Source organism: Orbicella franksi, unplaced genomic scaffold (assembly GCF_964199315.1).
Source record: "Orbicella franksi unplaced genomic scaffold, jaOrbFran1.1 SCAFFOLD_32, whole genome shotgun sequence".
Taxonomy (NCBI): domain Eukaryota; kingdom Metazoa; phylum Cnidaria; class Anthozoa; order Scleractinia; family Merulinidae; genus Orbicella; species Orbicella franksi.
In genome coordinates, this window is record NW_027670378.1 from 77,004 (window position 1) to 95,943 (window position 18,940).

Genomic DNA, 18,940 nt, shown 5'->3' on the forward strand with positions numbered 1-18,940 from the left:
CATTGCCCTGACTAAGCTCCTGTTCTGTCGCACTTTGTAATAATCGCCACACTAATAATAACAATAATACCTATCGCAATTTTGTAATAAAATTGTCGCACTTTTTGATACCTGTCACACTTTGTAATAACACTAGTCGCACTTTGTAGTAAAAAAGCTGTCGCATTTTGTAATAAGAGACTGCCGAACTTTGTAATAAATCAAGCTGCCGCACTTTGTAATAAAGTTCGCTTAAATCATTCTTTTGAATTTAGAAAGTTTGTGGGTAATCCTAAACGATGTGGGCACTCGGAGACAGGGAATACAGCCCTCTGACGTTTACATGGGGAGAATGGCTTGAACGAAGTCTTGTTTAACGATCAATGATGCATGGACGGCGATTGTATTCGCAGGGTACAATTTTTTTTTTTTTATAAGAACATGCAAAATTTGGCTAAGGATTTTCTTATTTCAGGATTTCAGGTAATACTTCTTTTTAAATTGTGGGGGGGAAATCTCAACCTCAAATTTCTGATAAAAAAAGGTTTTCTAAAGAACAAAATAGCGTGGTAGTGGCAACTCTCCTTTTCAATTTCGTATCTTACGAGTGACATTGATTTGTAGCTGTCAAAGGGAAGAAGTGTCCAAAGCACATAACTTTCTCCAAATACTGCCTTTTTCAAGTTAACGTTTAATAGTTTGCAATACCTTTGCAGATTGAGAGATGTTTGCTGCTTGCTACGTATTCAAGATACTTATTGTAAAATTCATCAAATTACTTGGATGTCACACACATGTCTATTGATTGAAAGTTCACTTGACTGTAATAATTAATTTTCGGTAGCATGTAAATTGTTTCAGTGTAACCATAAAGAGAAAAAATCAAAGGCTCCTTCGAGCTACCTCATGGTATGTGGTAATTATTCTACGAAGTGCTGTCCTTTGCTTCTTTTGGAACTAAGAAGTGTTCCATTTGTAAGGTGTTTAGTTGAAAAGTGCATCACGTTAATAAGCAGCCGTTAGTTGAGCATGTTTATAGAAATAAGGTCTTCATCTAATATATATAACATTTTGACAGGAAACATGATCCTTTAGTGTCTTTTTCTCTGTCTGGATTATGAACATCAGCGGTGCAAATATTGTTTTGACAATTTGTGATAGTTTCATTAGTTTGCACATCAGCACTGGATGTATTAGGGTTTTGAACAAACTCACCCCACTCTTCATGGGTTGCAAAGTTATGCCATTTATCCATGCATTTTGCTCTTTTATGCCTTCAATTTTAAATAATTCACTAGTGTCTACAAGATATTTGGCTGCATCTAATACTTTCTTAGATCTGACATTCTGAAACTGATAGTGATGCTTGTAACCAAGTCGCCTTTTAAGTTTTATTGGAATGGTCTGTGATTCGCTTCTTCGCCTTGGGAGACAATGAACAGTTGAATTTACATCACTTGGCACATTGACAATGTTTCCATGACTAGACAATTGACCACCCCTAGGTAGTTCACGGATTTGCATAGAAGGTATACGAGGTAATATTAGTCGCTCTTCTAGTGATGTGAAATTCAATACATTGGGCTTATAAGGAAAACCCATCTTATTTCTAACTGTAAAGCGCTTTTGAACTTTTAGGATATTGGCGCTATATAAATATTTTATTATTATTATTATCTTATTGGCTTTAAAACAGCTGGGTAACCTACCTTGTTTTAGACCTTTTTTATTGCAAGTTAGACAATTACTTTTTAGACTTTTTTTAGACTTTTTTTTATTGCAAGTCATGCAGATCCATTCCATGACATTGACACTTTTAAAACCAGTAAGACAGGACTCAACAATGTCTAATGAACATGCCCTATATTTGTTTGGATCACATTTCCAGGGCTCGAAATTGCGACTCACTGGTCGCCAATGCGACCAAAAATTGAGCACTGGCGACTAAATTTTCAGAACTGGTCGCCAGCTGGCGACTCGCGTTTTGTCCGATAACTAAAGAAAACCACGACACAACTTTTGTTTTTAAACCTTTATATTAGGAAAATCAATCGGATATGGTAGCTAGTATACAACTCACCTTTCCGTTCCCAGTAAAATAATATCTGAATATTACAAGATAATCGGAAAAATTGAATGTATTTCGACACGTCGATACTGCGTTCACGGCGCACCGTATTGTTTCAGCGGCTTCTTCCGAAACTGGGATCGCAGGCGCACTTCAACACGATGTGCTTTTCATTTGCCGCGAAAATGGCGGCAGATGTCAATCAGTTGAAGGAATTACGTGAGTTTTTACGTGCGGGGAATGAAGATTCAGCCAAAAGGTTAATCCAAACTTTGAATCCTTCGAGGAAAGCAAGTCAAAAATAAAGAACGGCATTTCGAAGAAGTAGCAAAGGGAAAATACGCAAGGACACGTGTTTGTCTCACAATGAAAACCACGGACTTAAAACGTCTGCAGGTGTTTTAACAAAAAAGCTTTTTCCAGCTATTTTATATATAAGAGCGGTAAGTTCAAGGAGAAGGTCTACATAAAATATTTTTAAATTTATATCTCATAACCTTATATAATGGCAAAAAGAAAAAGTTTTACGTGTATTTTAATTTTCTTAAAAACCAAAAGCCAACTGGCTATTAAATGATAAAAGGAATTAAATTGTTAGTTTCATTTTCCGCCTTATCGTCTTGCGTTATCTTGGCAATTCATTCTTCTTTATGATTCATTATCTCCTTCTTCTTAATCTACCGGTTAGTAAACTTTTATTTTTCGGTTCCGTTCGGTAAAAAGATTATTCTGTGCTGCATGTTGACTTCTACAAGGCCTATTTAATTAATTAGCGCGCGATTAATTTTCAATTCCGAAATACACGTAAAAAATTGTTCTTCGCCTGAAAGTCAGCATTCTCAATACACTTTGAACTTACACTAACATTCTAATTTTCAGCATTAACAAGATTTATTTGTATAAGATGCGATGGGTGTGGCAGTGTTACACAAGCATTTCGCTCCAAATTTATAAATGTGAAAGCGCATTTTGGCATGAAAAACATGAAGGATTTGAAGCAACCGAAAATGTTTTTAATCGGCTTTAAAATGCAGGAACAGCGAGGCTATTAATAAAGATCAGCTAGACAGCCTAACTAAAAATTCAGCTCGTTTCATAATTATCCCGCTGGCAACTACTGATTGTTTGTCAGTATTTTTAAAACAAGAAATGTCACTGCTTTTTAATTCATGCAGGCAAATGAAATCGTAACTAAAATTTCGTGGACACTTTTTAGTTTTTTTCCCCTTCTTTTCAAGACATTGCGTGCAGTTCTTAAGGACAAATTAGATAACAAAATGGATTTAAGAGCGAAAAACAAAAATGAAGCCAAGTAGTATGTATAAAAAGTGCATTTCGTTCAGATGAAAATGTTTTATTAAAGCGAATATCAGATACGTCATAACTTCACTGTGATTGTTCAAATAAAATATTTATGATCATCGTTCACTACTTTGTGTTTAAATGAATATTCATGAGGCAATGTATATATTTACCATTCGTTTAGACCACGATCAACTACAGCCCATTGAAACCTGCACCACGAGCAGAATTCCAAGAGAACTCCGTTCCAAGGCTGTCCGTAATTAGATTCAACATTCCTTGCCGAGGTCAAGCGAACACCAAGGGGAAATGTCAAATAATACTTCTTTAAACAGAAAAGATGGCGCCCCGACAAGCGGTACAGACGGGATTTACCTAACGCCACCAATTGGCTTCACAATCTTCGAACTTTGCGTTTTTATCATCATCGGCCTTTTGGGTGTAGTTGGAAATGTTATCGTTTGCGCAACGATCATTAGAAGACCACAAGTGCTGTCTGCAATGAGCCAGTATCTTTTAAGTCTAGCATTGGCAGATCTGGGCGTTTTGTTGTTCATTCTCCCCGTAGGTGTTTTGAAAGTTCATTATCCATACGAATGGGTTCTCGGAAAAGCGCTTTGCTTGTACATCACACCCATTTCGAAGTTGTTCTTTACGGCGTCAATCTGGTCCATCACCACGATTGCAGTAGAGCGCTACGCGAACATCGCCTGGAAAATGATGCGGATTGGTAGAAGCCGGTCTGTAAAGCGATCTCGGTGGATCATAATCGCTATATGGGTGATGTCCTTCGTCACAGCTTCCCTCCCAGTGTACATTCAACATGTGTACGATTCACATCGGCGAAGATGCCATGCCCCTTTTCCCAAAACTGTAAGACGCGGTTTGGTCACCCTCAACGGCACACTGCAGTACTTTTTGCCACCCAGCATAATAACCTTCTGCTACCAGAGGATCGGGAAAAGAGTTTCAGAAAGATCAAGGTTATTTCAACACGAAACAGAAACTGAACCGCAAGTCAAGGATTCCTCGTCGGTGATGAACACGAAAGCCATAATGCAGCAAACCAAAAAAACACAGCGAATCCTCAAGCCACTAGTGATCTTGTTTGCTTTGACCATGCTCCCGTTAAATGTGTTCAACCTCGTCACAGCTTACTGGGAGAAATTCTTTTATCAGGACTTCGCTATTCTTCTTGTTTCGGCCGTTCTTGTGTCCACCTGCACGAATTCTGCGGCAGATCCGCTTGTTTACTGCATAGTCAGTAAAGAATTTCGTACAGAGATCAAATCGATGTTATCCTGTTGCTTCCGACGACGCTTTGGAAAGCATAAACAACGCGATTCTACTCTGATGAACACAAGAAGATCGCAAGGTACCAATGAACCCGTGTTAAGTGATCAAAACGAAACGAAACTCTAAATAACTTTACAAATCGAAATCACTACTAGAAGATTGTTAAAAAGGGATGAAAATCGTGTGAACACTTTAATCTTTAAAAATTTAAAACAGTATCTAAATGTACATATTAAAATAGATGAATCTCTACAAAATTCTAATATGCAAATATTTCATATTAGATCTAGTTTTAGTGAAAGTTGTACTAAAAACTGTAAACATTGACTTTATGTGCACGTAAAGCTGAAAAAGACAAAAAAAATTGTGCAAATTTTAAAGAAATAAACCATACTGTAATCTTCAGATAGCGAGTTTTATCATCCTGTCAATTTAAAATCTAATTTAAACAGGCGAATAACAACTACATTATTCAAAAAGGTCGTTAACACGTCATATATAGTGCATTGATGAATGGTCCCAAGAGTACATCTGTGGTATGGATTTAATTAAGTCTTTGTTGAGAGAATAAAATGTTGTCAAAATAAAGACCATTTAAGATTATCAAGACAGAGGGATTTTATGAGTCTAGAAATTATCAAAGAATATCAAGGATTTGCGACTTTGAATGGCGTCTAATTAGGAGTAATGTTTTTCCTGTTACATGTCCAGTCGCGAATGCCATGCTGGATCAAAGCTTCAACAGCGAGGTTAAATGTGATTGGTTAACCAACAAAACTGGACAAACGTGTGTCATGCTCAACGGTATCGCCATACATAACAGAATCTTTTTACGGTCCGGCCGTAATCAATAACCTCTGTGTAATTTTTTACGGTTTCTAGTTAATATACTGGAGCTGGTCATAAGTTATATTTCCATCGAATCAGTTCTCGCCAAAGCGTTTTGTTCGCACATTGTACCCTTCTTGCAATTGCTCTTTAGCTCGGCAATCTGGTTCATCACCACGATTGCAGCGCAAACATCGCTATGAATAACCCGCAAAATAGGAATCCCTCGGCGATGGTGAACTGCAGCAAACCAAAAGAACACGGCGAATCTTCAAGCCACTTGTGAATCTCGTTTTCTATGACCATGCTCCCGTATGGGACTGATCGAAAAGTAAAGGAAAAATCGGGGGTGGGGGGGGGGGGGGTTGTCGAGTTGGGTAGTTTGATGGGTGGTGGGCGAGAGCATTTAGAAATGCGGTGGATAGAAAAGACACGACCCACTCCCTCCACTTGGCACGAAACTGAGCGACTCACCCCCAAATAAAGGTTGAAAATTGCATACCCCCCCCCCTTATAAAACATGACATTTTTGGGTTGTATAATCCAAAAAAATCACATTTTGTGACTGAACTTGTGGTGTTATTTATGTGCTAGATTTATTTCTTAACAGTAATACAAAAGCGTCTAAAAGCAATGTTGTTTCCCTTTACTCTTGGAACCTTAAGTTATGTCCGTGAACTCTTGATAAAACTACTCCTGAAAAACGTCCGGTCTGGCTTTGCGTGGAACAGTGATCCATCTAGAAAAAAGCTGTAGTGAGTCCTTATACTCACACATATCTTGATTTATTTATTTATTACTAACCGATGATCCCAAATTCACTTTAGTTGCCTTTACCAGATGGAACCACACAGAACATTCACCTATTGTAAGTTACGTTTTATATTAAGACGCAAAAGAGGAATGAGTGTTTCTTAATTCGGCTCGATGAGTACAAAATTTAAATGTACGGCCAACTAATTCAGTAGTATCAAGACTTTGATTATTCAAACGAAATATTTTTTAAATTAATCGTTGCTCCGCCCCCTCCGCCCAATACTTTTTGACCAGTCCCTAAATTTGTTCAATCTCGGCTCAGCTTAATGGGATAATTTCTTTTATCAGGACTTTACCCTATTCCTTTTTTTTTTTAGGCCGTTCTTATATCTACATCCACGAATTCTGTGGCAGAATTGCATAATCATCACGAATTTTGTACGGAAGTTTAGTCGATGTTATCCTGTTGCTTCCGAAGACGCTTTGGAAAGCAAAAACAGCGCGATTCTACTCTCATGAACACAAGAAGATCTATTGGTACAAATGAATCCCTGTTAGGTGATCAAAACGGAACCAAACTCTGAACAACTTTACAAATCTAAATCAATACTAGAAGACTGTTAAGGAGAAATCAAATACATTAGTCCTTAAAGATGTTAAAAAAGAAAACACAAATGGATATATTACAATAGATGTATCGCTACAAAATCTTTCATATGTAAATTAACTTTTTAGAACAAAGATCTCATAGTGGAAAATGTATTTAAAAAAATAGAAACATTGACTTAATGTGCACTTTATAGAGGAGAACAACACCAAAGATGGAGATTAACCATAATATAATCTTCAGATGGCGAGATTTGGCATCACATGCGCTCTCAATTTTAATTCATTTAAACAGGCGGATAGCAACTACATTATTCAAAAAGGCCGTTATCATGTCATAAATATTGCATTACAGTACATCTGTTTTTAAATAGACATGTTGCGTGGATTTAAGAAAGCCTTTGTCCAGAGATTAAATTGCTGGCAAAATAAAGGCTTTTGTCACATGAAATATAAGTCCCAAGTCTGGGTTTATATTAATAAATAAAAATGTTAAACTTTAAAAGCCTGGTTTTCACTAGTGACGCAAATACAAGCACAAACGCAAGAAACATAAACAACTCTAATTTCACCGTGAAAACGGACTCGGCGCAAGAATACACAAGTACAAGCGCAAGCACAAGCAAAGAGATCACCTTTATTCCTTTTCTTGTGCTTGCGCTTGTGCTTGCGTTCGTCTTATAGCGTGTGAAAACGAGACATCGCATAGGCACAGAGAAATTCACGACGTCAGACGTTCCAGATTCCCCCGCGTCTGAGCATTTGAACAAAATTGCGGAGGCCGCGGTAGATTTTTATCCCTAACCCTAAAACGTTTCGTTTTCCTTCTTTTCTGTAGTCGCTTTCGCTTTGTTCGTCACAAGAGTGGAAGAAAAAACAACACTCGACACTTGAGAGTGTCTGCCGCCATATTGCCCGAGTCTAGAACGGAGCCTTCTAACTAGTAAACGTGGGATTCTTGCTTGTGTTTATGGATTCTCTTTGGCAACCTATAAGCACTCATATATGTCATACATAACATAATATTGTTCGCTAAATTCAGGGGAGGCCTTCTCCCAATCATGAACTGTTGAAAGCCATCTAAAATGCGCACGGCGGCGAAAAATATCATCTCCCACAAGTGCACTCCACCTGCTGCATATCAAACTGAGAGATGCAATGGCCGCATCTCCGCCACTGAACCGTACATATCCAAACACTTCCTGTAGTACTTCATTACTACTACCACTACCACTACCACTACCACTACCACTACCACTACCACTACCACTACCACTACCACTACCACTACCACTACCACTACCACTACCACTACCACTACCACTACCACTGCCACTGCCACTGCCACTGCCACTGCCACTGCCACTGCCACTGCCACTGCCACTGCCACTGCCACTGCCACTGCCACTGCCACTGCCACTGCCACTGCCACTGCCACTGCCACTGCCACTGCCACTGCCACTGCCACTGCCACTGCCACTGCCACTGCCACTGCCACTGCCACTGCCACTGCCACTGCCACTGCCACTGCCACTGCTACTGCTACTGCTACTGCTACTACTACTAATTACTTTTTTTTCTTTTAAAGAGGACGTTCTTTATGCATGCATTAGTTTAAAAATTAACACAGGTCACCCAAGCGTAATATAAGAGTTTGTATGGAGAGCTGTGGCTAAAATATAAGAGTTTGTATGGAGATCAGGAGTTGACATTAAATTCGCTCGCTGTATGGGTAATTTGCCGAATAAAGACTCTTGAACATTCAATGGTGTCATTTTTTCTCATCCTGATGAGTTCAAACGAGATTTGAGCGAATTTTGAAAAATTTGTCCTATGGTGTTATAATAAGAGATATTAAGTTTGAAAGCATCCAGAACATACCATAAGTCCTCGAATTAGCGCCCGGGGCGCTTATTTCAAATTTAGGAGAAGACGGGGGGCGTTTATTCGAGGGGGGCGCTTATTCGAGGGAGCCGCTAATTTCATTTTTCCCAAATCGTGGCCTGACATGGTCATTTTTTTGGTACATCATCTGCGCGTAAACGCCACCATAAGCTGTTTATTGACATAAAAAACTGATCCTGAAGTTTAAATCGCGGCATCGTTAGTATTTAACGTGTTCAACGTGTTCACTAAACGAGTTCACTAAACGTGTTTACAAACTGAAACAATGTACAAATCTAATACTACATGACAAAAAGTATACATCCTTTGTTGTCTCATTTCTCGTCCACAAAATGGTAGGAGGGGAGAGGGGCGCTCATTCAAGGGGGGGGGGGGGCGCTTATTTTAAATTTCGGCCGATAGGAGGGGCGCTTATTCGAAGGGGGTACTTATTCGAGGGGGGGAGGAGGCGCTAATTCGAGGATTTACGGTACCTTTGTGTTGCCCTGCCGGTCTTTAATCCAACTCCTCGGTACAGCAAGGAAGAAATGAGGGCCGACGCAGATTCCAACAAGATACTCCTCGTTATTGGGCCCGAGTTGTACTACCTGAGGGTACAGTTCGGTGTATCCTGGGAGTAAATTGCCAGGAGAGCCTGCAGCATCAAACTGAACGCCTACATCTTCCCTGATTCTGCGAAAAACTCGTTTTGTCCTGTTAGTACGAGAGCTGAGTGACGGTCCAATGCGTCTGGAGAATGAAACCATTCACTCTCGGTTGCTCCAGCAGGCAGAGATTGCAGTACCGCTTGCGCTTCGGCATTCCTCGCATTATTTTCCATCGGTCTATGGGACCAATTAATAAGACTCTGTACGATAAGGGTTTGCAAGGCGGTGTTACCGTTGGAAATCTGCTTTTCCTGCTCATCGGCAATTTCATTCCGCATAGCGACAATCTGCTGCGAAGAAAAACTTCGAAATGCTCCCTCTTCGGGGCAAAGTTCTTAGTTGTTTAGTCGTTTTTTATTCCTTTGTACTATATTGCTGGCATTTACACTAAAGATGCAAACAGTGGTTGGTCTTGGTTAGTTCGATTTGTCTTATAAGACCAACATTTTTGTTACCCTTTTATCTTAGTTTATATCACCGCAAAATTAAATTACAGGCAGTTACATTGCCACGACTAAGCTCCTTTTCTGCATGTAGCGTCCTTTTAATGTCAATATCAGAGACTTTCGATTGTCGGAATAATTTTCGATTGTCAGAATAATTTTAAATCACCGCAGAGCCGGGTTGTCAGTTTGAAATAGCATGTGTTCGCCTCGAGCCCGGGTCGACAGCTTTTGTGCTGACTAACAAAAAAACTGAAAACATAAAAACAACTACTAAGTCAAGTATAACGGAATGGTGGGAGGTCATGATGTACAAAAAAAAAAAAAAGAAAAAGAAACGAAACAAACATGAATATTTGAATGAAAGTACCAACCCGGGTTAGCTTTAGGTCCAGTGTTTAGATGAAAGAATTGAAGAAATTTCAACCCTTCTAGCCGGGTCAATCCAAGTCTCAACAAGAGCTACCCGGCAAGAAGGGCTGATCCGGCTCGATTAACTTTTTTAGGTAAACGCTTGCAAACATTTGACTGCAAAAGAGTTACCGTTAGTCGTGATTCAGCACGGGTTATAAAGTAACCCGGGGTCATGTAAGGAGCAGTGTATTTTATCGCTTGGGCTGCATTGAAGGGTATTTATATCGTCTGTTCCACATCAGAGAAAAAACTTGGCGAATAAATAATTACTAACCCACGATTTTAAAATATCTAACGTATTTTGATCTACACGCTGTCGTGCCAATGATATAAATAAGTATAGAAATATTGAAGCAGAGAAATAAAACTCGTATTCATCTGTACCAAGAAATCTCTTGTCTGTACTTACTGTTATCATGAAACACTTCTTTAACCGTTTGTACTAGCGCAAGCGTCCGAGATAGAGACGAAGTACTTCGTAGCAGGCAGTTAGCGCTTGAAGGCGGTTTTTAACAACGAAAACTCAACTAAATATTGCACGGTAGATGTTGGGCTTTATGTATAGCAGTAAAATGGACATGGATAAAACATGACTGTTGTGCTCAGATAGAATAGCAACGCACATAAAACCACGTAACTCTTGACGTAATCAGTCGCTCCTTAGGGCAGGGAATCACGCACAGAAATTACTAACAAGACAAGAACAATCTAGTGACACGTAAATGAAAAAGTGTTGACAGATTCCGTTAAAAAGTTATCACTCCTCAAGCACGACTTTCCCCAATTCCCATTCTCGTAATTCATGAACAGGCCGAGGTGCAGCACCATAAAAACAGTTGTGGGCTAAAAACAATAACCGCTGACAATACGTATGCCTCAGAGGCAACCAGCTAACAGTGTTTAAAACTTCTTCTTTTGGTGCACACCAATCCAGGCGATAAATAATCTTTGTTGCTCTCGCACGAATCTGCTCAATATTGTCAAACACGGTCTTACTACATGATCCCCAAATGATGAGTAGGCCATAAGTCATAGATGGTAAAATGACTTTTAAAAGGACCGACCGTACTCAACCTCATAATTCAAATTATCATCTTTGCTGGTAACGCGTTAACGAGACATAATAAAATCAGGTAATTAAATTCATTTCTCTGGGAACCTTTTTTTCTTTTATACCAGTGTAGATATTTCTTGGCCATAATTCGAAAGATATGCTTCTTTTTGTAAGCGTCACGTATTGTCATTCAAACTCCTTAACCCTCGTGCGAACAAGTGTGACAGGATCATACCGCCATACAGGACTCACTGTGCGATGCTGAAAGCTACCTAGCCTAATTTATTTGGCATAGTGGCACTCTTTCATCGTACCTCTTGTTCGTTTCGGCTGCGTATACAAGCCCGCAATACACGGCCGACTACAACCCTCGAACACCCGAGTGTGCTATTCAGGTCGTATAACGAGTTGCTAGTATGAATGCATAAATAAATGAGAAAAATTATTTGCCTTTGACGCCATTTATCTCACTAGTGCACATTGGCACAATACGTCCGCAGGGTGTACAAACACATGTTAGTTGTAACGAATACATGTTAGTTGAAAGCCTCTAGCCCGTAGAACCATGCGCAAATGAGCAAATGATTAAGCAAATGATCGCGATGAGAGTAGGCAGTTGTACAGAAGCTAAAACCACCCAAACCATTTACTATGACGCTAAACCCGCTATTGTAATACGGCAAAATGTGAGGAGTGGGTGGATGTTTCCAGATTGAGGTGCTATTAAGAATTTGTGCGAATATAATTCTCGTCAACTACAAGTTATTTTCTTCAAGTACTAATGAAATAGTAATAATAAATCAGTAACACCTTGAAGAAAAATATTACCTGCTAACGTCAAGAGAAATCATTAAGGGAACTTGATTTTTGGGGGGCCTTGAGATTAACACGATCAAGCGCACGTGTTCACTCACTTTCCTAAAGTAAGAGGGCGGATGTTATTGTGGTTCGCTGCATCTCCAACGGTTTCCGGTTTAAACTTGTTTACGTCATCATCATTAGTCCTTTTTCTTGGCGTCAGGAGATATTTTTTGATATAATATCATCCATAGAAATGCGGCGTTAAACTTCATGTGAGTTGTTTCACTAAAAGGAACCGGAGAAGCACGAAAGGTGAGTAAAGTCTTCCTTTTTACCAACTACTAGAATTTGCTGATGATAAAGCTTGGGAAAATCTAGATCTGACGTCTGGAAACCAAAAGTGAACAATTGCGTTGAACTGTGGACCAAGCACGATGCATATATTTTACACGTAGACATAACAAAAAACAGATTAACAAATCGGCATTAACTTCTTATGTGCTACTCTCTTTTTGATTCTTAACTTCGGTATGGAAATAGCTATGGACCAAGAGAATTGTTTTAAACATTATTTGACCAGTTCTCACCGTGAAATACAGCTAACTAGAGATATTGCTGACAAATTATACTTTCGGTCTTCTCGATAACTGCGCACAGTATTACTCAATTATTTATGATTTTGCAATTAATTAGGGCAAAGGTAAGGAATGTTGAAAATATATGACTCGTGTAGTGTGAAACTTCACGATCAACCTTAAGTCTTTCTGTCATATTCTGTGCGAAGATTCTACCTTGCAACATGTTCTACCTAAATGGGTTAAATGGAAATAGTAAAACGAAACAAAAAAATTCGAAAAGGAAACTTGTAACACTAGACAGGAGAGAAAGAAAATATAGATTGTTTGATGTTTACACAGAACAAACATGTGACGCGTGATCGAATCACGCTTCAGTGATTATTACACAAAGAGGGAATTGGACCATGGCGCCGGCGACCTGCAAGTTTCAGAATCGATTCTTTTGTGTGTTATATATGATTAAACGCATTCTTTCTTTGCGGATTATTCTGCCGACACAGTGTTTTGTCGTTGCAGTATGGGAGCTGAGAATCGGTATAAATGAAATGGTGGTCTCCCGTAGAGCGTTCATTTCATCCTCCCCAGGGGATGCTAACGAGGCAAGACGAGGGAAGGGGGGTGGAACGAGGGTGGAGGTGGCCACAAAGAACATCTTCAAATCTTTCCTATTAATTTTGCTCACGGCCATAGGTCAGATGACAACGCTTTCCTTCCAAATTACCTTATTAGATGAAATTTTCGCGACCGGCGTTTATTTCACGATTTTGAGGTAGGCATATTTCGCGACACTTAAATTCCGTGATTTTGCGAATATTTTGTATTTTGAATCACGTTAACTTCGTGTTTTTGAATAACACACAGTTTATTTCCTTGGTAATGTTACTTTAACATGTCCTTTAGTAAATCGACTTTCTCAAAGGTACAATATAAACGTCAAAATTTAACAAAAACGCAACGGCGGGACTATATGTCAACAGTAACGAAATTAACATGTCGCGAAAATTTCATGTAATAAGGTATTCCTTTCAATATCTTTTTATCAGTCCCCAGAGTTCTCTTTTAGCAGCCAGTGTAGCGTCAAGGGGGGATGTGACGAGCTTGTCTGGCCTTTAATAGTCGGGTTTTCATATAGTGATCTACGAAGCGAGAAGAGTTAGCGAACGAAGTTGATGAAAGCTTTGCAATACACGTGTCCGCCTGACTCGGTAATCTTGAAGCGCGGGCTCATCGGTGGCTTGCATTGCACTGGCTGTTGATGTTTTGAAACTTTTTAGTGTAGATTAACTAGAACTATTCAAAATCATTTACTATCAAGTTACGTATTTGGCTCGCGTGACAGAATAAGAAACAATCTGGGTTGGTTCATGTCGCAGACGCTACCTATAGGCAAAGTTCCGTCCGCAACGCAAGCTAATCTTCCCCAAAACGTTAGTTAAGAACACTCTTTCCGCAGCTTTGAATAATGGCCTCTTGGATATTTGTCCAGTTCAAGAGTAAGGAGGATTTGATCAACATTTTTAAATCGCCTGAGAACTAATCTAGATAACAGAAAATTCAGCCCTCCACCGAACACGCCCCCCGGCCTCACCCCCCCCCCCCCCATCTGCTTGCTTCTCAACTGGATGCCATAGGGTCATAACAATTGTATTTTGTTATTGATCTTCTTTGGATATCCCGTGTTCTGGTGTGACGGAGTCTGCCTTTGTGATGCAAATGAAAAACAAACGCATTCTTCGCTCTGTGTACACTAATCGCTTAAATTGACTAATAACCTCTTAAGTGAGAACTTGTTTGAGAGTGGTTACCTTTCTGTTGACGTCTCGCGAACCTCCCAGGAGAATCCGGCTATCAGACGATGAAACACGGCCATGTGTTTTGACTTTGAAGCAAGCAAAACGGACTTCGACCACCTAAATTGTAAGAAAACCAGTGTTTTGAATGTTCTGACAAAAGTTTGTTGATTTTACCTTCGCTCGGCTATCCCGGCTCGAGAGCGCAAACTTTAGTCTGTCTTTAGGTTAATAATCCGCCCGTAGGCATATCATGTTGTGTTAATAATTAACCGCAGCTATCTTCGATTACAACTAATACGGATTTCACATTGCTTGCATTTTCTTCACAGAAACTCAAGAAGGATCAATGTTAAACCTTCCTCGATACGAGGAAAACAAAAGCAGTTGTTTTCGTTCTCTCAAGTTTAACCCCTGAATGGAAATCGCTGGAAAATACATTGAAATGAGTACTAGGAGTCCAAAATTGAACAGACATAAGGTAAGCTTGAAGTCTAGGGGAACAGAAGCAAAATACGTGTTAGATTGCTCTCAACGGTCTGTAGGAATGTCGACCTTTGACGGCATTGCACCGGTCATTGTAGACTGAAGTGAACCCAGACAGGACATAAATTGTTGATTACTACAGTGGCAAACGTACAGGGCAAAATTCTTGGTTTGATTTTGTAGCTTGAGGGGCACGGCGTTACGTCATCGGTCGACGATCATGGCGGAATTTTTAATAACCTGCCATGCTTTGTATGGGTGTTATACATGTACACCGATCAAATGTCCTCGACTTTATTTGATTTACAATCAAAACAAACTTTACAGTTAACTGTCTGGCGTGAGATTGTAATTTACTCTAGTTAATAACGAGAGATTCTATTATGAAAACGCGGAATTAACGGGGCGAGTTAAACACAGACTGAGCAGTCAATTTAAGCATAATTTCTCGGTTTCTGTTACAACGCGTCCTATTTTATCAGTAAATCGATATCGACGGAACTCGAGTTTTTATCAGTTTTAAAATGGTAGCCTGCCAGTTTTGCATGTAAATACCTGCGGATATAGTTACAAGTTCACAACGCATAAACAGCAAAACAAATGGTTAACAGCCCTCAAGCTAAGAGCTAAGTACATATTTAAAACGCTCCGCTAATCTAGGTAAAAAGTTTCAGACCTGTAGTACTCAAAGCAAATTGAAGGTAACTATGCCATTGTTGTTGGTACGATATAAAAATTTATTTCACGTCATGTTCACTTCCATGAAGATATTGATGCCCTACAGCCACATGAGTGTCAAGTGAAGGTCGAGGCACTTCAGAAAGTAGAAACCACCGTAAACGTGCTCGAGTACTCGCTCCGCTACACATCATGAACACAATACAGCTTGTTTGGAATTGATTTCATAAATCTAAGCGATTGAATTGGTGTCTCGAAATAGCCATTGTCAGCTTTGTAAGGAATTTTTTCTTTGTCTTATAAATTGCTCGGGTAATAACTGAACCAATACCGAATTGTCTATGTGGTCACGCAATTTTCACGTGACACACTGATGTGTGTCTGTGGATGTCGGAAATGTGGTCGGTTTATTGTTGAGTCAGAAATGAATTTGTTTTGTTCAATTTCGGGTTCATCTAGCCGTCTTTATGTTCGGACGGACGTGATACTGTTATGCTGAACTGCGTAAGGGGCGCTGGTAGAAAGTGAACAAGTTAAAAAGGGAAAGATAATAGAAAAGAGGGAAAACAAAGCAAAACAAAAAAGAAGGACGCACTTTTTTCCGGGGAAACTATTGTGAAACATTTCACACATTTTAATAAGTGTAAATTAAATTATGAGCACGAGATTTCTATGGGGTGATAGCTGATGAAGCTGAAGACGGAATCAGCTATCACCTCATCATGGAAATCTCGAGCTCATAATCTAATTGTTTTAGTAGAAAACTGACTACATTTCTTAAAATAACGTTTTAATTCGATTATTCCTCTGCATTTGAAGAGGTATTTAAGTTCACGCTTCAGTGAAAAAAAAACGTGCGCGGATTGAATTGTTGTTTGAAACTTGCAGCTGTTTACATCCACTCATCAGTTTGTTGAAACATATTGGGTGTTTCTTGAGTGTTCTCAGGAATTGAATTATCCGGTGATATTTCTTAATTTTCCTCGAAACATTGGAGAAACAAGAAAACGTTGCCATCATAAAGATGTCCAGGTGCTGCACATTAATGGCTGATAGTGTACGAGTAGCTCAGCCAATCAGATTGCAGCATTTGCAATAATATACTAGTATAATTCTACTAAATAGCGTTAGGCTGCTATACTTCTACCTGGTTGGGGTTAGGGTTTAGAGTTAAGGTTAGGAACATCCTCTCTCCCCATCTATCGTCTACTCGGTATTAGATTTATCGATTCGCCTGATTTGAGTTTCCCTGTCCAACTTAAGTTTCTGTACCAACATTAAGCTGAACTTTCACTTAGTGTGGATTTCCTTGTTTTCTAAATTCCAGCTTGAACACACTGTAAATGTTCTGAAGGATGAGATCAAACGACTCCAAAAGGAAGTACACCAAGTCAGGACGGATTTGAAGATTCAGCGTGCGAGGTCACTGGACTTGACGTACGCTTTTCAAGAGAAAGAAAAGGAGTTAGAACTATGCCAGAAAGATTACGACCGGGAGATGAAAGACATTATCTCTAAACTTCTTCTCCTTGAAGCCGACTTCCGCAAAGAACAAGCAGAGATAAAGAGGCTTCTTGAGGCGAGGGACGCGACGATCGAGTCGTTATGCAACGAAATAACGACAAAGAACAGCCTGATCGAGTCGCTTAGAAAGAAGGTTGAATCAGCGAAAACCTCGCTTGAAAAAGATGAGAAACTCAAAATGGAAAAGAAGTTACACTCACAGAAGCTAGAAATCGACACTCTGCGAAACGCAAATGCACGGTTGTTGGAATCACTCTCTCACGTTCGACTCGGTAACCCAGGCGCACTCACTCGTCAGGCCAAATTACGAAGAAGCTCCACACCAACAAGATCCCATGGAAAAAACCAGCTGAGTAATTCAGAACGGTCAGAGTGGAAGGAAGAACTTTCTGCGTTTTTCTGAAGTACTTCGACGCTATAGAACTTTCAATTTTCTCATTCTTCGCCGGTACTACAGTCTTTCGGCATTGGCAGATCGAAGAAGTACTTGCACTACAACTTAGTCTCGCCGTAAAGATTTCCGAGACTTTAAGACGTTTATCGAACGGTATATTAAATAATATATGAAATATCGGCAAAAAGGTATAAAATGTCAGTAGTCGTTCAAAGGACAAGAATCGAATTTATAACACAGACGACGTTTAACCGTTCATATATATATAAAAGATCTCAAGATAAAGACAATTCTCGATAAGTTTTAGATGACATTTGTGGTGCTAGCTGGATTCTCTGATTCGCGCTTGGCGAACTTTTATTGAACAATAAATGTCTTAAACAATTCACAAATAGCTTACGAGTATAGTAGCAATTATTATTAGCCGTTATGTGTAAAATTTACTGCATAGAAGAAAAACTATTGAACTTTGCTCCTGTAATTAATTGCAGAGAATAGAATACAAACACAAATTTTAATGACGAGTTTTCGATTTTCGTAGTTTTAACTTCCAGCGAGGTAATTCTCCCTCGCCTTTTACACTCCTGTTGAATGAGGAAAAAGGTGCTGAGGAACTGAACATTGACAAGTTATTGAACTACCTCAACTACCCCACCCCATCCCAACAGAACCCTTTTTCGTTTCGTCAAAAGCTCAATTACCAACACCGAACTAGAAACTAGAGAGCAAACTTTACGAGCCTTCATTTGGTTTCTAGCTTGATCTATCAACTCCTTTGAGGTCGGCGACTATTGGTTGAAGTAATGGCAAACAAGAATTGTCTGATAATTTGTCACGCTACTGACCCGCTAAGACGCAGTTCTATCGGCACTTTCTCCTGTTCTCATTTTGTGTTCTAATTTTCTGCATTACCACGCTGTAACATTGACACATTGGGTTCTGATTCCAGTTGCCTTGACAGGTCCGAACCATAAGTGCTGCGTGGAGCAACGTTATACCTTGATATCCACCTTGCTCCGAATTTCTCGGGATCTACTACCGCAATTACCATTACTCCTGCCTAGCCTTGTAGCTCAGTCGGCAGAGAAATGTTGATCTAATCTGGAGGTCGAGTGTTCGAATCCCGCTGGGGTCAAACAATTTTCAAGACTTGCTATCTCACTGGGGACTTTTCGTTAGATAAGGACATTTGCCAGCCTGGAATAAATTAAGGAAATGCTCACAGCCTATTCTCATTGAGAAATTGTTGAGCCAAAATCGAAACCTGATGGTTAGCTTGCTTAGGATGTTACATGTAAAATCTCCTGATTCGACAACCTCGTGCCCAAGGTCGGTATGATGAGAAACCCTGGGAACGACGCGCGCTACGTGATACCGAAAAAACCGAAAGG

At 39.6% G+C, this 18,940-nt stretch overlaps 2 protein-coding genes across 4 annotated transcripts; both read left to right on the plus strand.

Moving 5' to 3' along the window:
* Positions 1-2,650: 2,650 nt before the first annotated feature.
* LOC145471177 (neuropeptide SIFamide receptor-like) lies at positions 2,651-4,771 on the plus strand. Its single transcript, XM_081454819.1, has one exon. It carries the CDS (start codon positions 3,659-3,661, stop codon positions 4,769-4,771), a length of 1,113 nt encoding a protein of 370 aa, XP_081310945.1. The 5' UTR covers positions 2,651-3,658.
* A 5,257-nt stretch (positions 4,772-10,028) lies between these two features.
* Positions 10,029-18,904, plus strand: LOC145471162 (uncharacterized). 3 transcript variants are annotated; one of them, XM_081454804.1, is made up of 3 exons: positions 10,029-12,411; positions 14,800-14,948; positions 16,959-18,904. In XM_081454804.1, the coding sequence occupies exons 2-3, from the start codon at positions 14,886-14,888 to the stop codon at positions 17,556-17,558; spliced, it is 663 nt and encodes a 220-aa protein (XP_081310930.1). In that variant the 5' UTR covers positions 10,029-12,411; positions 14,800-14,885; the 3' UTR covers positions 17,559-18,904. The 3 variants fall into 3 exon arrangements, with proteins under 3 accessions (XP_081310930.1, XP_081310929.1, XP_081310928.1); XM_081454803.1 differs by lacking the exon at positions 10,029-12,411 and adding an exon at positions 12,884-14,594; XM_081454802.1 differs by lacking the exon at positions 10,029-12,411 and having other exon boundaries at positions 12,884-14,948.
* The last annotated feature ends 36 nt before the right edge of the window (positions 18,905-18,940 follow it).

Coding starts and splice junctions, on each gene's coding strand:
- LOC145471162 (XM_081454804.1), top strand. CDS start 14,886: ATGGAAATCGCTGGAAAATACATTGAAATGAGTACTAGGAGTCCAAAA. Junction 14,949..16,958: donor CAAAATTGAACAGACATAAG/GTAAGCTTGAAG, acceptor TCTAAATTCCAG/CTTGAACACACTGTAAATGT.
- LOC145471177 (XM_081454819.1), top strand. CDS start 3,659: ATGTCAAATAATACTTCTTTAAACAGAAAAGATGGCGCCCCGACAAGC.